Raw genomic sequence first — 24,349 nt, 5'->3', positions numbered from 1 at the left:
ATATTTTTTTTCATAGCTGTCAATACTTATTTAATTCAAGATGGGTCATTGTGCAACAGTTTTCCTCTGATTAGTCACTGATTTTTGGCTTAGAATTTTCAGTAGTTAAAATGGTTTTATCTTCTACTTCTGTTTTTCTTCATGTAGAAGTTTTTTATGGATGTTGAGTGCTGTTTCCTAATGATTTCAAATGTCTTATATTTTCTTGGGCTAGCAAAAAACAGGATGTTCCATTTTGTCAGGGATCTTCGGTCATGAGTTTTCTGTTGGCATAATGAAATGCAGCTTCTTTAGTGGAGCCTGTTTGGGATGCAGTGACAGGAAGACCTGAATGTCTTCTGATTTTACGATGCTCTTTGTTCCTGTGTAACTCTAAACGACTACCCATGGCTTCCTTCTTTTCCTTCAATATTATGTCTACCTCTCCCATGAAAGTAGTTATCAGCCCACGGCTGCTATCTCTGGTCCCTCACACTTTTAATTCATTCTCTTTCTTCCGATTCTCCAGTAGACAATGCTCTAATCAAGCAGCTCTTAGTTCTCTTTCAGTACTTCCCACTCTGACGGGCCTATCTTTTTCTGGGGGTGATTTTGGCTGTTAGGCTCCCACTGCCCTCTGCCTTTTTAATATAGTTTCTATCTACATAAAACTCTTCATTCTGGTATGGGGTGGGTATTAGCTTTATTGGTTTCAGATCTTTATATCTGAACATGCAGACAACATGTTATTGTAATGTGTGGTATTCTTGACTCCTAGTTATGTTTAGGCAAGAGTTATGGTTGGCTTGATTTGCTTTCCTTTTTGAGCTATATGTTTCTGGAGAATTTATGGAAAAATTTTGATGTAGATGGTCACCATTATCCCTGGGAACTTATATTTTGTAATAGCCTAACAAGATGCTTCTAAACCGTGGTTCATAAAATCAGTTGAGAACCTTATGGTACTATGAAGCTACAAAAAGGAATGAGAAACGTCTCATTACTAAGAAGTCATTTTCAGGATATATTGCTAAATGAAAAGTAAGATTGAGAAAAGTATGTATAGTATGTTATCATTTATATAAGAAGGGAATAAATATGTATATATATATGTACACACACACACTCATAGATATATTTGCTTATTTTTAAAAAATGGAGTATGAACTATTAAGTTAAAACAAAGTGGTTACTCTATGGCAGAAGAAAGGGATAAGGTAAAGGGCATTTCTCTGAATATACTGTTTTATAGATTTCAAGAATGATTTATATACATATGACGCCAAAGATGGAACAATTCAAGAATCAACAAGGATAATCAGTCCAGCGGGATGAAAAACATCAAGTGTGTATGAATCTTTGAGTTTATGATATTAAATACAACAACAGCAATAAGACTAAGTAATTTTGGAGGATAATGGCAATCCAATTTATTATTCTGAAAAGTGGTAAACAAAGAACAGAATCAAGCATTTAAACTGTTCAGGATAACCAAATAGTTGAAAGTTTATTTTAATAGACATATTCCATTTAATTTATGTGGACAGAATGATAATATTAAAATTTCCCATTTTGCAACCAAAATGAATTGATAGGTCTAAATCAGGGGTCAGCAAACTATAGCCAGAAGGCTGGATAACTTGTTTTTGTAAATAAAGCTTTACTGGATCACAGCCTTGCCCATTTTTCTTATGCATTGTCTAGTCTATGACTGCTTTCATATTATAAGGACAAAGCTGACAAGTTACATCAGACAATGTATGGCCTGTAAGCCTGAAATATTTACTATCTGACTCTTTTAGAAAATCTGCCAACCCCTGCTCTAGACTACAAGCAGTAATGGCTGCTACATTATAAAATGAGAGACAACCAGACCATATATACTTCTTAATAAATGTAAATATCACTACCTATGAAATATTCTTATTGAAAAAAAAACTGAACCTTAACCTGATCAAGCCTCTAGATCTAGTTACCAAATTCTAGGAAGAGAGGTCAGAGAAACATGTTAAATGATACCAGAGAGATACAATCAGCAAAATCTAATTATGGGAAAATTTAAAGAAAATGACTTAGGTTTTTCAACAAATAAATTGCAAGGAAAAAATAAAAGAGAGGAGGAGAACCCATAGATTAAAAGATACTTAAGGAACATATCACCCAACTGCAATAAGTTGATTTTATTCGGATCCTGATTCAAAGAAAATGAAATAAAGAGAGGAAGAGACAGAGAGACAGACAGACAATAGGGAAAATTTAAATACTGAGTAAATATTTGTTGATATTAAGGAAGTATCATTATTTTATTCACATGTGACGATGTTATTATGATTATGCTTTAAAAATATTAACTATGAGAGAGATACATACTAAATATTTAGTGATAAAATGATACTATGTTTAAGCAACTGGGCAGGAGTGGGAAGGCAATGTATATAGGTACTAAGAAAACAAGACTAGCTATCAAGGATAAAACATACATGGACTTTCATTCACTGTATTATTTTTTTCTACTTTTGTATATGTTTGAAATTTTACATTACAAGTAATTGTTTTAAAGAAGGAATAGGTTAAATAACCACTTGGGGAGGTCTTTCAAATGACACTTTCCTCTAATGCTCATTTAATTTAGCACAGTCTCCCGAGGGGAACACAGCCTATAAGTCATCTCCATCCTCTGGTGAGGCTCACTGCAATAGTGATTGACAGGAACTGACAAAATGTGCTAAACCACTCAGGTATACTGACGCTAAAAAAGGTGAATCTGATCTTGAACAGAAAAATACAGTGGTGTCATTAAAGTAAAATAATGCATTTTACTTAGTAACTGATTCAAAATGAGAAAGTTCCAAAGACCAAGTGAGAATTTAGAGGAAAGGAGATAAGGGATCTTTATAATAGTCATCCTTTCTAATGGGCGATTTTTCTCTCACTGCCGTTGTGATTGTAGGATTTGATAAAAGCTCCATGGTTTTTTGAGGCAAGTTCAATGGCAAGACCTTCTTCCATCCTTTTTCTCAGGGTAAATGGGACCTGACAAAGAAGGATGAAGGGTGTGGTTCCTCATTAGAAAAAGAAGAGCTGAAGAGAAGCTTGGATATCACAAGTTAATGCAGAATGGAGAGGTCCAGATTTTATAGCTCATTTCATGTTAGGTGTGCCTTTTGGACCATACAAAAAAGAAGAGATGGGCAGGTGACCCTATGTTTTCTTCTAATATGATGTACAATTTGAGGAAGATAACTAATGGGCTAGGGAGAGCTTGGGTCCAGTTACTCACCCAGAGGGGGCTGCAGCATACCCCCATTCTTCTCACAGTTCCCGATAGGCTGAATTTCAGCTGAGTCAACCAGCCGCCAGAAGTCATTCTTGTTGTCGCTGCCATCAAGGCGAAGGCGGAGGCGAGCACCTGTCAGTCCAACTACTGTGGCAATACAGGTAGATGTGGTGTTCCTGGGGTCCTGTGCTTCCAATTTCATGCTGATCTTGAACTCGTTGCTTGGAGGTGTGTAGGACTGAGGAGAACAAGCCATGGGGATTAGGCAGACTAAGAATACATGGCATTTTCAGTAAGGATATTAGGTGATGGAACCTGAAAATTTATGCTTTGGATGCAAACTGATTACAGCCGAGTCAGGGACAACCCTCGTGAATTATTTCCTAATACCTAGGAAGGGTCTCATGAAAAAGAAACACTGTAATGTAAAGTGAAGGGGAAAAATTACTTTTCAGTGAAGCATCAAATATTGACTCACCAGTACGAAAAGGATAAGAGTATCTCAAATGGTCCTTGCTTAAATGCTGGTTTTTTATCCTATCTTCTCCAATTCCCTGACCCTCCAGGTATTCTTTATACTTTCTTTGCAGAAATCATCCTATTAAACTATCATATCCTTAGTGTTTCTTCATGGAGTGCTTCAGTATGTCTACCACACAGACTAACCAATGGGAATAGATTATTTTTTTTACTTTGACATTGACTTAGAAATCAATTCCTTTTTTTTTAAAAACAACTTTAAGTTATAATTGACATACAATGAACTACACACTTAGGTTAAGTACTGACATATGTATACACTCATGACACCACATACATCACAACACTCTGGAAACCATCACCACTATCAAGATAATGAACATGGACACAGTCCCAAGTTTTTCATATCCCTTTATGATGTGTCTAGTCCTTCCCAGATTGCTCTCTCTCCAGGCAAACACTGCTTTACTTTCTATCAGTGTAGACTGTTTTGCATTTCTAGACTTAAAATGGAATCATACAGAATATATGTATATATAATATATATATATATTTGGATCTAGTTTCTTTCACTTAGCATAACCATTCTGTTATTCATCCATTTGTTGAATGTATCAATAATTCATTTCTTTTTTGTTAAGACTCAGTTTTAAGAGCAGTTTTAGGTTCACAGCAAAACTGAGAGGAAGGTACAGAGATTTCCTATAAACATCCTGCTCCAAAACATGCAGTGTCTCCTCTATTTTCAGTATATCCTAACACAGTAGTAAATTTATTACAACTGATGAAACTACACTAACATATCATAATAACCCAAAGTCCATTATGTATAGTAAGGTTCTCTCTTGGTGTTGTATACTCTATGAATTTGGTCTAATGGAGACATGTTATCTATCATTATAGGATCATACAAAATAGTTTAACTGTACTAAAAATCCTCTGTACTTGGCCTACTCATCCACTCAATCTCGGGCAACCACTGATCTTTTTATTGTCTTCATAGTTTTGCCTTTTCCAGAATGTCACATAGTTTGAATCACACAGTACATAGCTTTTTCACATTGGCTTTTTTCTTGTAGTAAGATGCATTTAAGTTTCCTCTATGTCTTTTCATGGCTTGATAGCTCATTTCTTTCTGGGGCTGAGTAATATTCCACTGTTTGGCTATACTACAGTTTGTTTATCCATTCACCTACTTAAAAAACATCTTGGTTGCTTCCAAGTTTTGGTGATTATGAATAAAGATGCAATAAAATCCACACACACACACATATAAACACACACACAAGTTTTTGTGTGGACATAAATTTTCAACTTCTTTGGGTAAATATCAAGCAATGCAATTGATGGATCATATGGTAAGAGTATGTTTAGTTTACAAGAGAGATCACCAAACTACCTTATAAGATGTCTTTACCATTTTGCATTCCCACAAGCAATAAATGACAATTCCTGTTGCTCATTAGTGTTCTGGGTTTTGGCATTATAATATGTATGTAGTGGTATCTCACTGTCGTTTTAATTTGCATTTCTCTGATAACATATGATGTAGAACATCTTTTTTATGCTCGTCATCCAACCATCTTTGGTGAGATGTCTGTTAAGATCTTTGATCTTTTTTTAGTTATTTTCTTATTTTAAGTATTCTTTGTATATTTTGGGTAACAGTCCTTTGTCAGACACGTCTTGTAAAAATATTTTCTCCTAGTCGGTGGCTTGTCTTCTCATTCTCTTGACAGTGTCTTTCATATAGTAGAAGGTTTTATTTTAATGAAGTTCCGCTTATCAATTATTTCTTTCATGAACTATGCCTTTGGTTTGCACCTAATAAATCATTGCCACACCTAAGGTCACCTTCAGTTCAGTTCAGTTCAGTTGCTCAGTCGTGTCTGACTCTTTGCGACTCATGGACTGCAGCACCCTAGGCCTCCCTGTCTATCACACCAGGCTTCCCTGTCCATCACCAACTCCTGGAGTTTACCCAAACTCATGTCCATTGAGTTGGTGATGCCATCCAACCATCTCATCTTCTGTCGTCTCCTTCTCCTCCTGTCTTCAATCTTTTCCAGCATCAGGGTCTTTTCAAATCAGTCAGTTCTTCACATCAGGTGGCCAAAGTACTGGAGTTTCAGCTTCAGCATCAGTCCTTCCAATGGACACCCAGGACTGGTCTCCTTTAGGATGGACTGGTTGGATCTCCTTGCAGTCCAAGGGACTCTCAAGAGTCTTCTCCAACACCGCAGTTCAAAAGCATCAATTCTTCTGCACTCAGCTTTCTTTAGAGTCCAACTCTCACATCCATACATGACTGCTGGAAAAACCATAGCTTTGACTAGATGGACCTTTGTTGACAAAGTAATGTCTCTGCCTTTAATATGCTGTCTAGGTTGGTCATAATTTTTTTTCCAAGGAGTAAGCATCTTTTAATTTCATGGCTGCAATCACCATCTGCAGTGATTTTGGAGCCAAAAAAATAAAGTCAGCCACTGTTTCCCCATCTATTTGCAATGAAGTGATGGGACCAGATGCCACGATCTTAGTTTTCTGAATGTTGAGCTTTAAGCCAACTTTTTCACTCTCCTCTTTCACTTTCATCAAGAGGCTCTTTAGTTCTTCACTTTCTTCCATAAGGGTAGTGTCATCTGCATATCTGAGGTTATTGACATTTCTCCCGGCAATCTTGATTCCAGCTTGTGCTTCATCCAGCTCAGCGTTTCTCATGATGTACTCTGCATTAAATAAGCAGGGTGACAATATACAGCCTTGATGCACTCCTTTCCCTACTTGGAACCGGTGTGTTGTTCCATGTCCAGTTCTAACTGTTGCTTCCTGACCTGCATACAGATTTCTCAAGAGGCAGGTCAGGTGGTCTGGTATGCCCATCTCTTTAAGAATTTTCCACAGTTTGTTGTGATCCACACAGTCAAAGACTTTGGCATAGTCAATAAAGCAGAAATAGATGTTTTTCTGGAACTCTCTTGCTTCTTTGATGATCTAGCAGATGTTGGCAATTTGATCTCTGGTTCCTCTGCCTTTTCTAAATCCAGCCTGAACATCTAGAAGTTCATGGTTCATGTACTGCTGAAGCCTGATTTGGAGAATTTTGAGCATTACTTTACTAGCGTGTGTGATGAGTGCAACTGTGTGGTAGTTTGAGCATTCTTTGGCATTGCCTTTCTTTGGGATTGCAATGAAAACTGACCTTTTCCATCTTAGTCTTCTCCTACGCTATCTTCTAGGAGTTTTAGTTTTGTATTTTACAGTTACATGTGTGGTCTGTTTTGAATTAATTTTTTTGAAGGGTGTTAAGGTCTGTATCTATCATCTTTTGATTCAGGTAAGGACTGTGTGACCTTTTTCATGATGAAATTACTGTATTTTTATCTGATAATATCTTTTGCCTCTGAAATATACTTTGATATTAATATGCCATTTTAGCTTTATTATAATTTTCAATTCTTTTACTTTTAACTTGTTTGTGTCTTTACATTTAAAGTATAATTGCTTGCAGGCAGTATATAAATGGGTCTTACTTTTTATCCAATATGACAATCTCAGCTTGTTAACTGTGGAATTTAGATAATTTACAATTGGATTATTGATATGGCTGGATTTAAACCTACCATTCTGCTATTTGTTTTCTATTATTTTAGTGGTTGCTTTGGGGCTTAATCATATTTAAATTATCAGTCTATCTTCAAGCAATATTATACTACTTCATGTATAAGAATTTTATAACAGTCTACTTAAATTTCTCCCCCTTAAGCTATTGTTACTATACATTTTACTAATACATGCTATTATCTCTACAATACAATGTTATTATCATTATTTATAGTGAATTATCTTTTATAGAGGCTTAATAAGAAATAACATTTTAAGTATTTACCCTTGTAATTATGATTTCTAGTAACTTTCATTCCTTTGTGTAGATCTGTATTCTATCTGGTAACATTTTCCTTCTGCATGATGGACTTTGTTTAACATTTGTAAGAGTGAGTTTGCTGCTAAGTCACTTCAGTCATGTCCGACTCTGTGTGACCCCACAGACGGTGGCCCACCAGGCTCTCCCATCCCTGGGATTCTCCAGGCAAGAATACTGGACTGGGTTGCCATTTCCTTCTCCAATGCATGAAAGTGAAAAGTGAAAGTGAAGTTGCTCAGTCGTGTGCGACTTTTCGTAACCCCATGGACTGCAGCCTACCAGGCTCCTCCATCCATGGGATTTTCCAAGCAAGAGTACTGGAGTGGGTTGCCATTGCCTTCTCCAAGAGTGAGTTTACTAGTGATGAATTCCTTCAGTTTTTATGCATCTGAAAATATCTCTATTTTTCCTTCATTTTGGAACATCTTTTTGCTGGATATAAAATTCATGGTTGACAGTTTTCTTTTGATACTTTGAAGATGTTAGTTAACTTTCTTCTTGTTTGCATTATGACAAGAAAATATAATGTCATTCTTATCTTAGTTTCTCTGCACATAAAGTATCTTTTTTCCTCTGGCTGCTTTGAAGATGTTCTCTATCACTAGTTTTGCTAATTTATGACATGCCTTAGTATAATTTTATTTTTGTCTTTTTTTTAGGAGATTCCTTTAGCTTTCTGAATTTGCAGATTTTTAGTTTTCCTCAACTGTGAACAATTTTTTGCCATTTTATCTTCAAATGCTTTTCCAGTCCTCCATCTCTTTTCTTTTGGGCAGTCTAATTACATAGTCTATGAAGTTATCCCATGCTTCACTGATCTCTTTTTCATATTTTTAAAGTACTTTTTTTTTCTGTGTGTTTCATTTTAGATATCTTCTACTGCTATGTTTTCTTAATCTTTTCTTCCACCATTAATCCCATCTAGTGTATTTTTCATTCTGCTTAATATGTCTTTTTTTATATACTTCATGTCTCTGTTTAACTTTTAAACATATAGAACATAATTAAAATAATTGTTTTAATGTTTTAAGCTGCTATTCTAAGATTTGCAAAGGTTCTGTTTCAATTGGTTGATTAGTCTGTTCATTATTAGTTATGCTTTCCTGCCTCCTTATATGCCTGATAATCTTGGACTAGATGCCAGACATTGTGACGTTTACCTGTTAGATGCTGGATATTTTTGCATTCCCTTCTTGTGCTGTGTTCCCAGATGAAGTTAATTTACTTGGAAATAATTTAATCACATTGAGTCTTGGTTTTTAGTTTGTTAGGCAGATTCAAAGGATGCTTATCCTAAGGCTAATAATTTCCCACTACTGAGCAGGATATTCCCAACTATTCCACATGAATTATGAGATTTTCCAGTCTAGCTGGTGGGATCAGGCACTATCCCCAGTCTTGTGTGAGCACTAGGCTCTATCCTTTTACTATCCTTCTAGTCCTTTCAGACAGTGCTTCCCTTGGCTTTGGAAGCTCACATGCATATACTGAGCAACAGTACTTTGCTGAATACTTGAAGGGGGCTCTCTGCAGTTTTCTTTCTGTGCAGCATTCTCTTCTCTGGTACTCTGTCCTGTAAATTCTATCCCTGGGCTCTCAGTTTCATCTCCCTAATTTGATAGGGAATCTCTCAGGCTTAGTCTGGGTTCTCTTTCCCTGGGCCATAGTCTCAAACTATTGTAAAGCAATAAATCATAAGAGGCTCAACTCATTTGTTTTTTCATCTCTCAGAGATCACTGTTCTTGGTTGCCTGATCTTCAGTAACTTGAAAACCATTATTTAATATATTTTGTCTTTTAAAATTATTTCAGGTGGAAATATGAATTTAGTCCCTATTATTTCAGATGAGCAAAGTCCTATTTTGTACTTTTATTTAGAGCACAGACAAAATTCAAACTCAAAGTGAAATGTTGACAGTTTGTGGAAATAACAATACTAAAAAGGAGGGAGATATAAACCATTTCCTGATGTGCAGCTCTATTTAGCAGCAGTACACTTCTCTGCTTACTAGCCTTATCATGTACTGATAGTCAACATCATCTGTGCATTGTATGGGGAACTTAATCCTACGTGGGAAGCTCTAAATGACCTCCAATGAACTCCTAACACACTCCCCAGTGGGATTCAGTGCCAATGAATCTTCTTTTTATGGAAAGATAAGATTGTGGCAGGGGAGCTGAATTCAGAGATATAAATACTGCTCCACTTTCAAGAGTTGTCTAAGGGCTATAACTCTGTTTCCTATCTGCCTGAACTAAGAGCTATAGTAAAAATTAGCACATGTTTTCAGTAACACAGGGTATCTTCAAGGAGGTGAAGAAGGAAAAGATGTTACTTGGGAAACTGGGGAGAATGTTTAAAACTCACAGCTGAGTTTTGAGTCTTGAAGTTGTATTCTTCCCATAGAAGTTTATTCTAGGGACTTCGGGAGAGAAGCCCAAGGGCTCCCACTTCATGTTTTGCTTGTCTAAGGACCAGAAAAAACTACTTGCCTCCCACCTTCTAAAGATGCTGAGAATCAATTACCTGCTTGAAGCAATGGACAGGCGCTGGGACTGAACATGTTTCTTTTAGGTATTTGTCCCAGGTAAAATGACCTGTAAAGGAAATAAAAATCTCTATCACAGTCAACTTCCTAAAAATGCTTTCAGGATGTAATCTACCCTAAACATTAGGCTATTTTCAGACTTGTTTGGAGCATAAGAAAACTTACATGGCCCTGTTCGGACTCAAAGGAGTATATTCGGGGGAAGAATCGAGGTGACCTGAGTGGATCATTTTAGATCAATGTTTTCTGAATCACTGTCTAAGATGACCTAAGGAATCTTTCACACCAGTCTCTAAAATGATCCAAAATGCTACCACAAGTCATACCAGTGTCTCAAAGAAGTATTCAGGAAGCTCATGGAAAACAGAACAGAAGAGGCACAAAGTGGGTGGGAAGATTCCTTCTGAACAATATGACTCCTGTAAAGGTCCCTTATTGCCATCAAATAACTGCTTTTAACACCCAATGTGGCAGAATCCCACCATCTCAGCTCAGAAAGAAAAAACAAGAGGCTATCTTGAGACCCTGGGTAAGAGGAGTCGTTGGGGGCAGGAAAAGCCAGAATAAGATTATACTTGAATCATCACTCTAAAAGATGTTTCTCTCTCACCCACCTCAACCCACTCCTATCCCGGTCACCGTCACATTGCTCTGAGGTGCAAAATGACCAACGTCTGTTAACTTAGAGAAAAGTAGATCCTCAGTAGCATTTCTGATGACAGCAGCTAAGAATAAGTTGGCAAATTTACAGAATCTTTTTAGCGTCTTGAAGTGGCCCTTAAGGTCTCTCAAAGTTTGAGGAACACTGTGCTAGAGAAATAATCTTTAAGGTGACACTGACCTGGGGTCAGGGAAAACATTTTAAAGGATGGGTTATTAAACACATATCTCACTGAACCACAAACGATTACCAGGCTCTTTATTAAAGGTTAAATCAATTACAAATATCCCCCTAATACCCACCTAGAGGTGACCCCATGATGGAGCAGGTAAGGTCCCAGAGACTCTCACAAGCTAAAACACTGTAGCAAACCAGCATTTCTTGAAGTTTCCTCTGCAGTGGAGCAGCACAGGGCCCCTTTGGGCCATGAAAAAAGCACTAGATGCTGGGAATAAAAATGAGTCACGGAATGATGAAATCTAAGTCACTCCAAAGATGATGCCAAGACTTTATACTCTATTGACTTTATAGCTTCTGTTTTAAAACTGGTTCCTTTCCCACCATCCTAACTAAGCCAAACAGATTTGGCCAGAAATCACAGTCATTTCTGAACTATTTAATGAACTGGCTGATGACTGTGTGTGTGCATGCTAAGTTGCTTTAGTCCTGTCAGACTCTGTAACTCTATGGATTGGTGCCTGCCAGGCTCCTCTGTCCATGGGATTCTCCAGCAAGAATACTGGCATGGGTTGCCATGCCCTCTTCCAGGAGATCTTCCTGACCCAGGGATCGAACTCTAGTCTCCTGCATTGGCAGGCACGTTCTTTAGCACTAGCGCCACCGAGTAGCCATCCCCTTCGGCCAATAATTAATCATTTTGAATAGACAGTCCAAGGGTAAATGAGATGAGTATTTCCTTAAGTCAAGATTTAAATAGCTTATTACAATTTAATAAAGAATTTGCTCTTAGCTGAGATGGCTTCTAAAGCAAAGACTTTCATCACTATTGGCTGTTAGAAAAAAAAAACATCAAGAATTATTATTCCATTCTTGCAAATAAATAAGTCAAATAGTAAGTCTTGGATTTGACTAGGCTGCAACTCTTGAACTCTAACACATACAGCAGTTCTACTAAAACTTTCTCTGATAACAGAAGTGTTCTGCATCTGTGCTGACCAGTAAGACAGCCACTAGCTGCATGCCACTACTGAACACATGAAATGTGGCTAGTGTGAGTGAGAAATTAAATTTTAAAAGGTATTTAACTTTAATGTAAATTTAAATACCTATATGGGAATTACTGTAGAAAGCAGTGTGGAAGAAGTTAGGTCAGTTCTGAGTTGCTTGTTACTGTTTTGAGTTCTGACCAAAAACACCCAAGAGACTTTGGCTTTCAGATGTAATTACAGCAGCACCAGGGTACCAAAATAATTACGGTATTATAGTCCTCTATTACACATAACAACTATGGTAATCAATTCCTATTACATGGGTTAAGAAATCCCACATCTTCCAATTTACTATCAACTGAATGAAAAAGAACCTCTTTGTTAAAAGCAGTTCATCCACTGGGGGTTCACTAGCTTCAACCATACCTAGATTAGTATTTTTTCTTAAATTTGACTGCTTAGGCTGTTTATCCTTTACTATCAATCAGGTAAGCTGCAAAGTAAGTTAATTTTTATTGACTCACTAAGAATATCTAAGCACCTATTATAATGCTCATAATGAAGCCAAACATCAAACCTACCACACTGCAAAGCACTAAAAATACCACAAAAGAAGTAGGACAGGCAACAAAGTATAGATCAGGGGTTGGCAAATTTTCTGTAAAGGACCAGACAGAAAAAATGTTACCCTTTGCAGGCCATTTGGTCTCTGTCACAAATACTCAACTTGCTTGCACATGGAAGCATGAAAACAGCCACAGGCAGTATGTAAATGAGCAAGCGCGGCTACGTTTCACTAAAACTTTATTTATAAAAACTGGCAGTGGGTTGCATGTGGCCCCTAAAGAGCAGTTTGTCAAACCTTGGGATGTAATATCATTCTCAAATGCTACTTACCATCAAAATATACTAAATAATTCTTCTAAATTCTTTTTACAGTTCTGAGACCATCTTCAGAGGTTCTCATTCAGGAATCTCTTGAGTGTGGTCTGAGAATCTGTATTTTCAAAGCCTTCCTAGGTAATACTGATTAAATTCCATGCCTAGAACTGATGGTATAATTGAAAGAATGTGATATTGAGAGTTAGAAGATGGTGGTTGAAGTCTCGTTTCTATAACTAACTATCTTGAATAAATTACTTAATCCTTCTAAGCATCAGTTCATTTATCTGAAAGACAGACATAATATCCCACAAGATTATACACACACTCCTTCATTCAATAAATATTTATTAACCTCCTTCTAAGTGCAAAAGCACAGTGTTAAATATCAGGGGAACAACATAGACATGGTTCTGAAATTCATTGAGCCTACAGTTTAGAGATAAGCAGAAGTAGTAAATTAAGTAATAATACAAATAATCTTCCACAATAATGATAAATTTAAGTTAATGAGGTAGTGCAGATTGCCTTGAGAATGTAGAACCGGGAAATCTAATTCATACTTGGGTCAAGATTACTGTGAAGACTGACATTATTAACTAGTATAGTACTTTATAATTTCTGGAGTGATTTCAATTATTCATTCAAATGATGTTTGAGTATCCCGTATGTGCCAGGCACTTCTTCTAAATGCTAGGATAAGGCAGGAGGTCCCTGCCCTTATGGAATTTATGTTCCAGTGCATAATGAGGCACAATTAACACAAAGTCAAATAAATAAGGTAGTAAGTGGTAAGTATTTGAAGGACATTAATGATATGTGACAGAGACTGGGAATCATCTTAGATGGTGAAATTACAGACAGATTCTCTAGACAGGAAACACTTGGGCTGAAACCTTGTAGATGAGAGAAAGTCAGTCATTTCATTTATACTGCTGAATAATACTTATGAAAGTATTTTATAAACTCTAACACACATACTACCATATGACAGTTATGTCTATTATTAGGAAATAAGATTGGCTTAAAACTCAATATTCAAAAAGCTAAGGTCATGGCATCCGGTCCCATCACTTCATGGCAAATAGATGGAGAAACAACTGAAACAGTGACAGGCTTTATTTTCTTGGGCTCCAAAATCACCGCAGATGGTGTCTGCAGCCACGAAATTAAAAGACGCTTGCTCCTTGGAAGAAAAGCTATGAGAAGCCTAGACAGCATATTAAAAAGCAGAGACATTAGTTTGTCAACAAAGGTCCATCTAGTCAAAGCTATGGCCTTTCTAGTAGTCATGTATAAGAGGTGGACCATAAAGAAGGCTGAGTGCCAAAGAATTGATGCTTTGAACTGTGGTGTTGGAGAAGACTCTTAAGAATCCCTTGGACTGCAAGGAGATTAAACCATCCAATCCTAAAGGAAATCAATCTTGAATAATCATTGGAAAGACTGATGTTGAAGCTGAAGCTCCAATACTTTGGCCACTTGATGCGAAAAATGGACTCATTAGAAAAGACCCTGATGCTGGGAAAGATAGAAGGCAGGAGGAAAAGGGGGCAATACAGAACAAGATGGTTGGATGGCATCACCACCTCAATGGACATGAGTCTGAGCAAGCTAGGGGAGATGGTGAAGGGCAGGGAAGCCTGGCGTGCTGTAGACCATAGGGTGGCAAAGAGTCAGACACAAATGAGCAACTGAACAACAACAAAGATTGCTGCCCTGAAGGGATTTACAAACTACATACAAATACTTTAAAAATTAACAGTTCCCTAAACTGTAAAATACAAAAGATCCACCAGTTGAATGCATGAATTCCTTTCTCTAATATTCACTCATTCAACAAATATTTACTGTGCAACTACTATATGCCAAGCTCAATTCCAGGCACAGGTGATACACAGCAAAGAACAAAACAGCCAAAATCTCTGCCCACATAGGGCTTACATTCTAAGGGGGAAGAAACACAATAAATAAACATAATTCAATTGATCCAGAAGGTTACAGAGAAACCACATAATAACTATACAATTTCTGGCCCTTTTCAAATAAGGAAAAAATAAAGCAAGGTAGGAGGGGAAAAGAGTGCTGAGAGTATGTATGCTATTTTAGGCAGGATGGTCAAGAAAGGCATCTTGATGAGGTGACATAAAAGCTGAGACCTGAATGGTCCCTCCAGCCTCTACTTAAATAATTCCAGTGATGAAAAATTTATTATTCAGCTATGGTTCAACAGACTCTTGAGAGTCCCTTGGACTGCAAGGAGATCCAATCAATCCATCCTAAAAGAGATCAATCCTGGGTGTTCATTGGAAGGTCTGATGTTGAAGCTGAAACTCCAATACTTTGGCCACCTCATGCGAAGGGTTGACTCATTGGAAAAGACCCTGATGCTGGGTAGGATTGGGGGCGGGAGGAGAAGGGGACGACAGAGGATCAGATGGTTGGACGGCATCACCGACTCGATGGACATGGGTTTGGGTAGACTCCGGGAGTTGGTGATGGACAGAGAGGCCTGGCGTGCTGCAGTTCATGGGTTCGCAAAGAGTCGGACACGACTGAGCGACTGAACTGAACTGATGGTTCAACAGCACAAATGGATAGATTTTAACCATTAGAATCAGCCAAAGTCTACCTTCTTCTAAACCTTTACCTATTGACATTCGACATAATATATCTAATCCCCTAAATATGTCCCAAATCCCTCAACTGGTGGTCCTAATTTAAAATGGTTACATCAGGCACTTCCATTCATGCTGGCTACAGTTCTGTCCACATTCCTCTACAAGAACTCTATTTAGTTCCACCTAAAGTGTGGAACCCAAATCCTTAAGAGCAATAAAGACAGTCACAGTCTTTATTTTTGGCCATGCTGTGCAGCATGTGGGGTCTTAGTTCCCCAACCAGGGACTGAACCTGTGCCCCCTGATTTGGAAGCTCAGAGTCTAAACCACTGGACTGCCAGGAAAGTCCATTTTGTGAACTTTAAAAACCTTCACTGTTTAACCCAGTGCCTGAAACTTGAAAGAGGCACCATAAAAGTTTGAAAAGTGAGTGAATGAAAAGAAGCAAGCCAGTAATGGTCCTACTCTTTTCTGAACTAGTAAAATCACACCTGGGAAATTAAACGTTATGGGAACCAGTCCTCGAGAGGGACAGAACAAAGAAACACCTAAATAGTGACCTAAATGATCAAGAGACACAAAACCATGTCACATGAGGACCAGCTGAAGGAAGAATCAACATTTAACATGAAAGTCTTAGAGCCATTTCTTTATCCACCCATCCAACAAGTATTTATAGTGTGGATCAAGGAACTGTGCTGGAGATACAACCATGATCAAAATATTGTCTTGCCTTCACAAAGCTTCAACTTAAGGCTTCTAAGTTAAAATGTAAAAGGATAAGCAAGGAGTTAGCCAAAGAAAGACCTGTTGTTTCAGACAGAAACAAAAGCATGTATGAGGGCCCAGAAATGAAAAAAAGCAGTTCTAAAACCTGAATCTTTCAGTATGGCTACTGGGTAGACAAAAATGGTTTAGAAAAGAGGTTGTCAATAAAAGAAGTGTTTGGGTTTCAGAGTCTCATGTGCAACACTAAGGAGAAGCACAAAAGGGTTTGTAGGAGAAAGCATCCTATCTACAATGTGAAGAATGGATTGGAGGAGGGTAAGGCTGGAGGCAGGAAGCTTTTTTATTAGGAAGCTTTTCTAATAAGCTAGCTATGAGATAATGGTTGCTTGAACTAGGAAATGTAACAGAATGGCAGTGAGAAAGCAGTCCTTAGAGCTGCTTTCAAATAACTAGAGGCTGGTCAGTGAAAAACTGGCTAAACCTATACATATGGCTCTAAAAGTTATAGGTAGGACTAATAGAATTGACAAAGAAACAGATTTTGGCCCAATAAATATTTGTTTAAACATGTGTGAGTTGCTTGAGGAGGTTTTAAATCCTTAACAACTTTGGGGAGAGTTCAAGACAAGACATCTTACAAGAAATACAAAATGTTGGAATTTTGAAATGCAGGCCAAGGTAGATTTTTTAAGGCCTCTTCCAAACTCTGAGATTCTAAAAATCTACTGAATTTTCTTTCAGTGTAGTATTTGAGGCTACCTTCTATGCCTGATGGACAAAATGAAATACCCAAGATTAATTTATCAGAGGCTCTGCCTGGCTTTGCTACTTCTACTCCCACAACAAAAAACATACTTTCACATCTTAACATCACTTTATGTAAATATTTTAAACTGAATATCCACTTTTCACAATTCTGTCAACAAAGCAGGTTGTTCACAACATACCTTAAATATCACTGAACTAAAATTGTTATCATCATTCACATTAGCAACAAATTCCCAAACTACAGCAGCTATCACTGAGTACCTTCTGTTTGTCTGCACCATGCCACACTATATTCAATATTTCCCCATTAATTATAACCTGAAAGTAGATTTTATTTCATCTTAAAGATGAGGAAATAGACTCAGAAAGATTTAAGTATTTTTTCTGAAGTTACAAAACTGGTTAGTGAGGAAAAGGAATTTGAACCCAGGCCTGTCTGATTCTTATGCCATGCTTTTTTAACCACACACCAGTATCTTAGAAAGCATGAGGAAAGTTTTAAGGAAAAATAAAAAGTGACTATCATTTATTGTTTATCAAGTATCAGGCCCTTTACCTGCATTATTTCATTTCATTCATTTCTTCAGCTCATAATCATAGAATGCTTCACTTCAAAGAATGTCACAAGATTTGACTTAAAAGGCTGAGGATAGTTGCTGAACAAATGAAAATAATAATCCTCCAAAGTTGAAAAATATTGGAGAGTTTTTAAGATGTTTTCACATCCATTAGTTCATGTAATCTTCTTAATAACCCTGTGAAGTAGGTAGAATGGGATTATTATCCCCATTTACAAATCAGAAAACCAAGGATTAGTGTCACCAACTTACTAAATGGCAAAGCTGGCCTTCAAAGAACCCAGGAGTTCTGACTTCCAGCCTAGTGCTCTACTGCTTTACGTCACCTTCTGTGTCAGTGGGCAATGCAAGTAATATGTTGTCAGAAGAAAAGCAAAGAGGGAGCAAATGGAAAATGATGATAATAGGATTGAACACAGGAAGTTGCAATAACAAAATATGTAACAATACTTCAACAAAAACTGATAAAGGTATCAGGATATCAATATTTAAATAAAATGCAGGATTTTAAAGAACTCTTAGGAAGTTAAGACTGACATCTATTAGGAACTCCGAAAGCTGACTGAAAAACATTGCCATTAGCTTCATTTCCGAAACCCTAGTCCTGAAGTACGTTATTCAGGGATGAAAACCAAATGCAGTACCAGTCTGACTCCTATTATTTGACATCTTAATATTTCGGTTTCTATTTAGCTAAAAAAAAAAAACTTAGAAAATCTTTAGGTTTAATTACAGTTCAACACGTCTCATGAATAATTTCTTTTGGGAAAATGTCACCAAATTCTGATTTACGGACAAAGGGGCTTTGTTTTAGCTCTAGATTTAATGAATTATTAAGAAGTAACTTGCAGTTTGGTTTCAGTTCCCATTCCTTATTGTACTCATGTAATTAACCACCCTTTCCCCTTTCGTCAGCTTAGTCTGTGGTCTCCTGATAAGGAGAGTCTGACATGACAGCAAAGGAGAACTGCATGGGCTCATTAGGCAGACAAGAGCACAGGATTCGCTAGCTCATGAGACGAAGACACATGGAATTCTTTTCCTAGTTACAATCTAATCCCTGGCTCAGTAATTTCCCATATTTAACAGAAACACAAGAAAAATATCTTACCTAGCTCCAGGATGTCAGTAGCTTCTATTAAAGAAAAAAATGTTACAGCATAAGTCATCATGAAAAACACAGCAAAATGACAGAACAGTGAGATCTGGGGTAAAATGAGGGCTTGAGAGTTTGTGTAGTTCAATTCTCATTTTAAAGGATACTAAGTTTATTACTAGCAGTTGTGGAAGTATACCACTCAATTCTGCCTTATTAAAAACTGCATATCCAGAGAGGCTAAACAACTGTACCTAAAGGTAATTTGGGATTGTCTGAACTCAGAATCTAAATTTCCTGATTTCATGCTCAAACCAACATATATTGCTTTTGACAGATACCTCTACAAACTATATTTGCTTGTGTTTTAACCAGTGATTTCTTAGTATACTCAGACCTCTAAAAAAAAGGCTTTGTTTGATGTCAAATTAAATTTTTCCATGCTAAATACAGCTTTTTTTCTTACCTTGATATTGGGATGCAGACTCTGATAGATGACCATATTTATGTTTTCTAACATCATTCCAGTCTATTACTGCAGGAAGAGAGAAAACAGTCATGTGGAAAGAAGGTAAAAGTTTCAATACTTCTCCAATTTAGCAGTATTTTGCGACAGTTTTTAATAAATAATCTACTTTTGAGGTTCTAATCTAAGGAAATAATCTAAAGTATAGAAAAAGAGATTTTATTTAAAAAACTTTAGTATTCTTTATAATAACAAAAAATTGGGGTGGAAGGGGTGCTTACATGTTCAACACAGAAGATTGATTAAGATGCTCAAATACATTGACGAAGTATTTTGCAGCTGTTAAATTTTTACAAGTCTAAGTGGGAAATGTTTGAGTTACAATGTTATCTGGTAAGATAAAGGATCAAAAGGTATATGCAAGGAATAATCACAATTACATAAAAAACTGAAGACAAAGAAGACCTATGTTACAGGCTGCATTGTGTTCCCCCAGAATTCATATTGAAGTAATCATTTATCAATACCTCAGAAGGTGACTTTGGAAGTAGGGTCTATAAAAAAGTACGTAAGTTAAAATGAGATCTAATTTTAGGGTGGACCCTAATCCAATATGACTGGTGTCCTTATAAGAAGAGGGAAATCTGGCCAGAGACTATGACAGAGAAAAGACTATGTGAAGACACAGGGAGAAGACAGACACTTACAGGCCAAAGGGGAAAAAAAACAACCCTGCTGACACCTTGATCTTGCACTTGTAGCCTCCAGAACTGTAAGAAAATGTCTGTTGTTTAAATCACCCAGTCTGCAGCCTTTGTTATAGAAGATCTATCTAGTAAACTAAAACAACCCTAAAAATTATCACTAGAAAAAAAAGAAGTAAACAAAGCAAATATAAACAACTGGTTATCTTTGGGTGGTAGTACTGTTTTTCTCCCCTTTCTAATCTCAAATATTTTGATTTTTTTTAATACAGAGTATATATTACTTATATAATAGAAATATATTTTCCTTGCTTGAAAATTTAGATTCATCTACTGACCCCAGTACTTTCTTATCATTATTTACCCATCTTCTTTACCACTGAATGGTACCACTTTTTTTTTCACCATTACTCACCCATTTACCCACTCCTTAACCCAGCTCAGATTCTGTGGTCCCTCACTAAAATCACTCCCTGGCCAATAGTCTTCAACTCCTTCACACCCTTTTTTTTTTTTTTTTGCTTAAACTTGACTATTGACTACTAAAGCCTCAACCCTAAGTTGGCTAAAACCACTTATCTGCCTGTACCATGCCTACCCCAACAGATCACAAGTGCTAAAAAAAAACAAGTGGAAGCTTACTGGTCTCACCTTAAACTCATGGCTACAATCTCAATGCTACTTATCACTGTCTAGGAATCAAACCACATTTCCCTACCATGCTTGCTTTTCTCCTTTCCAAAAATATAAATTCATGTATTTTTCTCTCTAATGCTGAAAAAGCTGAAGTTGAACGATTCTATGAAGACCTACAAGATTTCTCAGAACTCACACCAAAAAAAGATGTGCTTTTCATCACAGGGGACTAGAATGCAAAAGTAGGAAGTCAAGAAATACCTGAAATAACAGGCAAGTTTGGCCTTGGAGTACAAAATGAAGCAGGGCAAAGGCTAACAGAGTTTTAACAAACACCCTCTTCCATGAATACAAAAAACGACTATACGTGGACATCACCAGATGGTCAGTACCAAAATCAGACTGATTTTACTCTTTTTGCAGCCGAAGATGGTGTAGCTCTATACAGTCAGCAAAAAAAACACCTGGAACTGACTGTGGCTCAAATCATCAGCTCCTTATTGCAAAATTCAGGCTCAAGTTGAAAAGTAGGGAAAACCACCAGGCCATTCAATTATGACCTAATCAAATCTCTTATGATTACACAGTAGAGGTGATGAATAGATTCAAGGGACCAGATCTAGCAGACAGACTGCCTGAAGAACTATGGATGGAGGTTCGTAACACTGTACAGGTGATGACCAAAACCATCCACAAGAAAAAGAAATGAAAGAAGGCAAAGTGGTTGTCTGAGGAGGCCTTACAAACAGCTGAGAAAGGAAGAGAAGCAAAAGACAAAGGAGAAAGGGAAAGAGAAATCCTTTAGAGTTCCGAGGGTAAAGAATGCAGAGCTGCAGAGAATAGCAAGGAGAGAAAAAAAAGCCTTCTTAAGTGACCAATGCAAAGAAATAGAGGAAAACAACAGAATGGGAAAGACTAGCAATCTCTTTAAGAAAACTGTGGAGATACCAAGGGAACATTTTAGGCACAATAAAGACAAAAACAGCAAGGACATAACAGAAGCAGAAGAGGGTAAGAAAAGGTGGCAAGAATACACTGTACAAATTAAGAACTGTACAAAAAAGCTCTTAATGACCCAATTAACCACGATTATGTGGTCATTTACCTACAGCCAGACATCCTGGAATGTGAGGTCAAGTGGGCCTCAGGTGCATTACTATGAACAATGCTAGTGGAGGTGATAGAATTCCAGCTGAACTATTTTAAATCTTAAAAGATGACGTTGTTAAAGTGTTGCACTCATGCCAGCAAATTTGGAAAACTCAGCAGTGACCACAGGACTGGAAAAGGTCAGTTTTCATTTCAATCCCAAAGAAAAGCAATGCCAAAGAATGTTCAAATTACTGTATAACTGTACTCATTTCACATGCCAGCAAGATTTTGCCTAAAATCCATCAAGTAGTATGTGAACTGAAAAGTTCCAGATGTTCAAGCTGGATTTAGAAAAGGCAGAGGAACCAGAAATCAGATTGCCAACACATGCAGGATCATAGAAAAAGCAAGGGGATTCCAGAAAAACATCTGCTTCTGCTTCATTGACTACGCTAAAGCCTTTGACTGTATAGATCACAACAAACTGTAATATTCTTAAAGAGATGCAGATACCAGACCACCTTACCTGCCTCCTGAGAAACCTGTATGCAGGAAAAGAAGCAACGGTTAGAACCGGACATGGAAAAATGAACTGGTTCAAAATTGGGAAAGGAGTATGTCAAGGCTGTATATTGTCACCCTGCTTATTTAACTTATATGCAGAATACATCATACAAAATGCCAGGCTAGATGAATCACAAGCTGGAATCAACACTGCCAGGAGAAATATCAACAACCTCAGATATGCAGATGATACCACTTTAATGGCAGAAAAGTGAAGAGGAACTAAATAGCCTCTTGATGAAGGTGAAAGAGGAGAGTGAAAAAGCTGGCTTAAAACTCAACATTCAAAAAACTAAGATCATGGAATCCAGTCCTATCACTTCATTGCAAACAGAAGGGAAAAATGTGGAAACAGTATTGGATTTCATTTTCTTGGGCTTCAAAATCACTGCATACGGTGACTGCAGCCACAAAACTAAAAAATGCTTACTCCTCGGAAGAATAGCTATGTCAAACCTAGATAGTGTTTTAAAAAGCAGAGACATCACTTTGCTGACAAAGGACTGTCTAGTCAAAACTATGGCTTTTCTAGTAGTCATGTATGGATGTGAGAATTGGACCATAAAGAAGGCTGAACACCAATGAACTGACACTTTCAAACTGTGGTGCTGGAGAAGACCCTTGAGAGTCCCTTGGACTGCAAGGAGATCAAACCAGTCAATCCTAAAGGAAATCAGTCCTGAATATTCATTGGAAGGACTGATGCTGAAGCTGAAGCTCCAAAACTTTGGCCATCTGATGCGAATAGCTGACTCAGTGGAAAAGACTCTGATTTGGGAAAAAATGAGGGCAAGAGAAGCGGATGACAGAGGATGAGATGGCTGGATGGCATCACTGACTCAATGAACATGAGTTTGAGGAAACTCAAGAAGATAGTGATGGACAGAGAAGCCTGATGTGCTGCAGTTCATGGGGTCACAAAGAGTTGGAAATGACTTAGCAAATGAACAACAAGAACAACAATTTTTCACTTTCTTCATATTCCAAATATTCCCTCCTTAACCTTCACTCTTAGGGGATGACATTGATCCAGGGCTTATTGAGAACAACAAAAAGAAGACATGAGAACCTTCTATATGCCACACATTTAACAAAGATGCAGACTTAATCTTATCTAGTGGTATGTCCCCAAAGCATAATATAGTAAGTAGGTGTTCAGTTAATAATTGGTGATTTAATGAATCTACTTATTCATCATTCTTTCTGACTTTTCTCCTACTTCTGTGGATGAAGCATCTCTGATTTTAAGCAACAGCTCACCCTACATTTTTGCTCCAGATCCCACTTCCTCTCATCTTCTTAAGGACTTTGCAAGTATTTCCTCTATAACAGATCATTTACATCAGTATTGTTATTGCATTGTCATCACCTATCAAAACAAACACACAAAAACCCCAAATAAATATGCTCTCCCCAATAATTCCACACATATGCTTCCTGCTATCTTTCAATTTTCCTACTCTATTTCATGGGAAAACTTATTTTAAGAGTTGTCTTAAAAGCAATGAGTTATTGCCTCCTCACCTCCTCATATTATGTCATTTTAATAGGGTTGTTTTTTTTTTGCTCACCACTCCACTGTGATTACTTCCAAATTCGTATTTCCAGCACTGGCCTCTACTTGGAATTCTATACTTATATATACAACTACCTTCAGGCCATCTCTACATGGCTCTCAATCAAGTATTTCAAACTTAGCTAAAACAGAACACCGTCTGTCAAGCTGCTCTTCTTTTTGTCCTCCCCAAACCAGTAGATGGCATTTCCATCACCTAGCTCTTCAGGCCACAATCCTTGAAATTATCCTTGATCCCTATATTTCCTCTACATTCACATTCAATTCATCAGTAGATTCTGTTGGGCCATATCCCAATCCATCCACCACTCAATCTCATGACTCACAGTCTAGTTTGAGTCCTATTACCTCTTATCTGGACCATTACAAAGTCTGCTAACTTATGTTCCTGCTTCTACTTTTGCCCTACTCCAACTTATTCTCCACAGAAGGAGCATTTTAAAACATAAGACAGATAGTATCATTTATCTGCTTAAGGACTTCAAATAATTTCCCTCAGAGTTAAGGGTGCCTTACAAAGCTATGCAAGATCTGGCTACTGCCATTTCTCTGATCTTCTTTGTTATGACTTTTCCCTTTTCCACTACACTCCAGTCA

General features: G+C 37.3%; 1 protein-coding gene across 50 annotated transcripts in view; it reads right to left on the bottom strand.

Moving 5' to 3' along the window:
* Positions 1–24,349, bottom strand: part of SCMH1 (Scm polycomb group protein homolog 1) — a 202,021-nt gene that overhangs the window by 107,579 nt on the left and 70,093 nt on the right. For 8 of the 50 annotated variants that reach the window (XM_081492350.1, XM_081492369.1, XM_081492347.1 and 5 more), the window contains 4 exons: positions 19,181–19,249; positions 18,730–18,753; positions 10,189–10,259; positions 3,260–3,494 (listed from right to left, as the gene is read on the bottom strand). In XM_081492350.1, coding sequence (XP_081348476.1) covers positions 3,260–3,494; positions 10,189–10,259; positions 18,730–18,753; positions 19,181–19,249 — 399 coding nt within the window. Of the gene's footprint in view, positions 1–3,255; positions 3,495–10,188; positions 10,281–11,173; positions 11,317–17,596; positions 17,796–18,729; positions 18,754–19,165; positions 19,250–23,436; positions 23,546–24,349 lie in introns of all 50 variants that reach the window. The other 42 variants (XM_081492358.1, XM_081492354.1, XM_081492381.1 and 39 more) reach the window with 18 other exon arrangements.

The sequence above is a fragment of the Giraffa tippelskirchi genome, chromosome 5 (assembly GCF_054371585.1).
Source record: "Giraffa tippelskirchi isolate mGirTip1 chromosome 5, T2T-mGirTip1v1.2.pri, whole genome shotgun sequence".
NCBI classification, from domain to species: Eukaryota; Metazoa; Chordata; class Mammalia; order Artiodactyla; family Giraffidae; genus Giraffa; species Giraffa tippelskirchi.
This window is presented reverse-complemented; position numbering and strand designations above follow the sequence as displayed.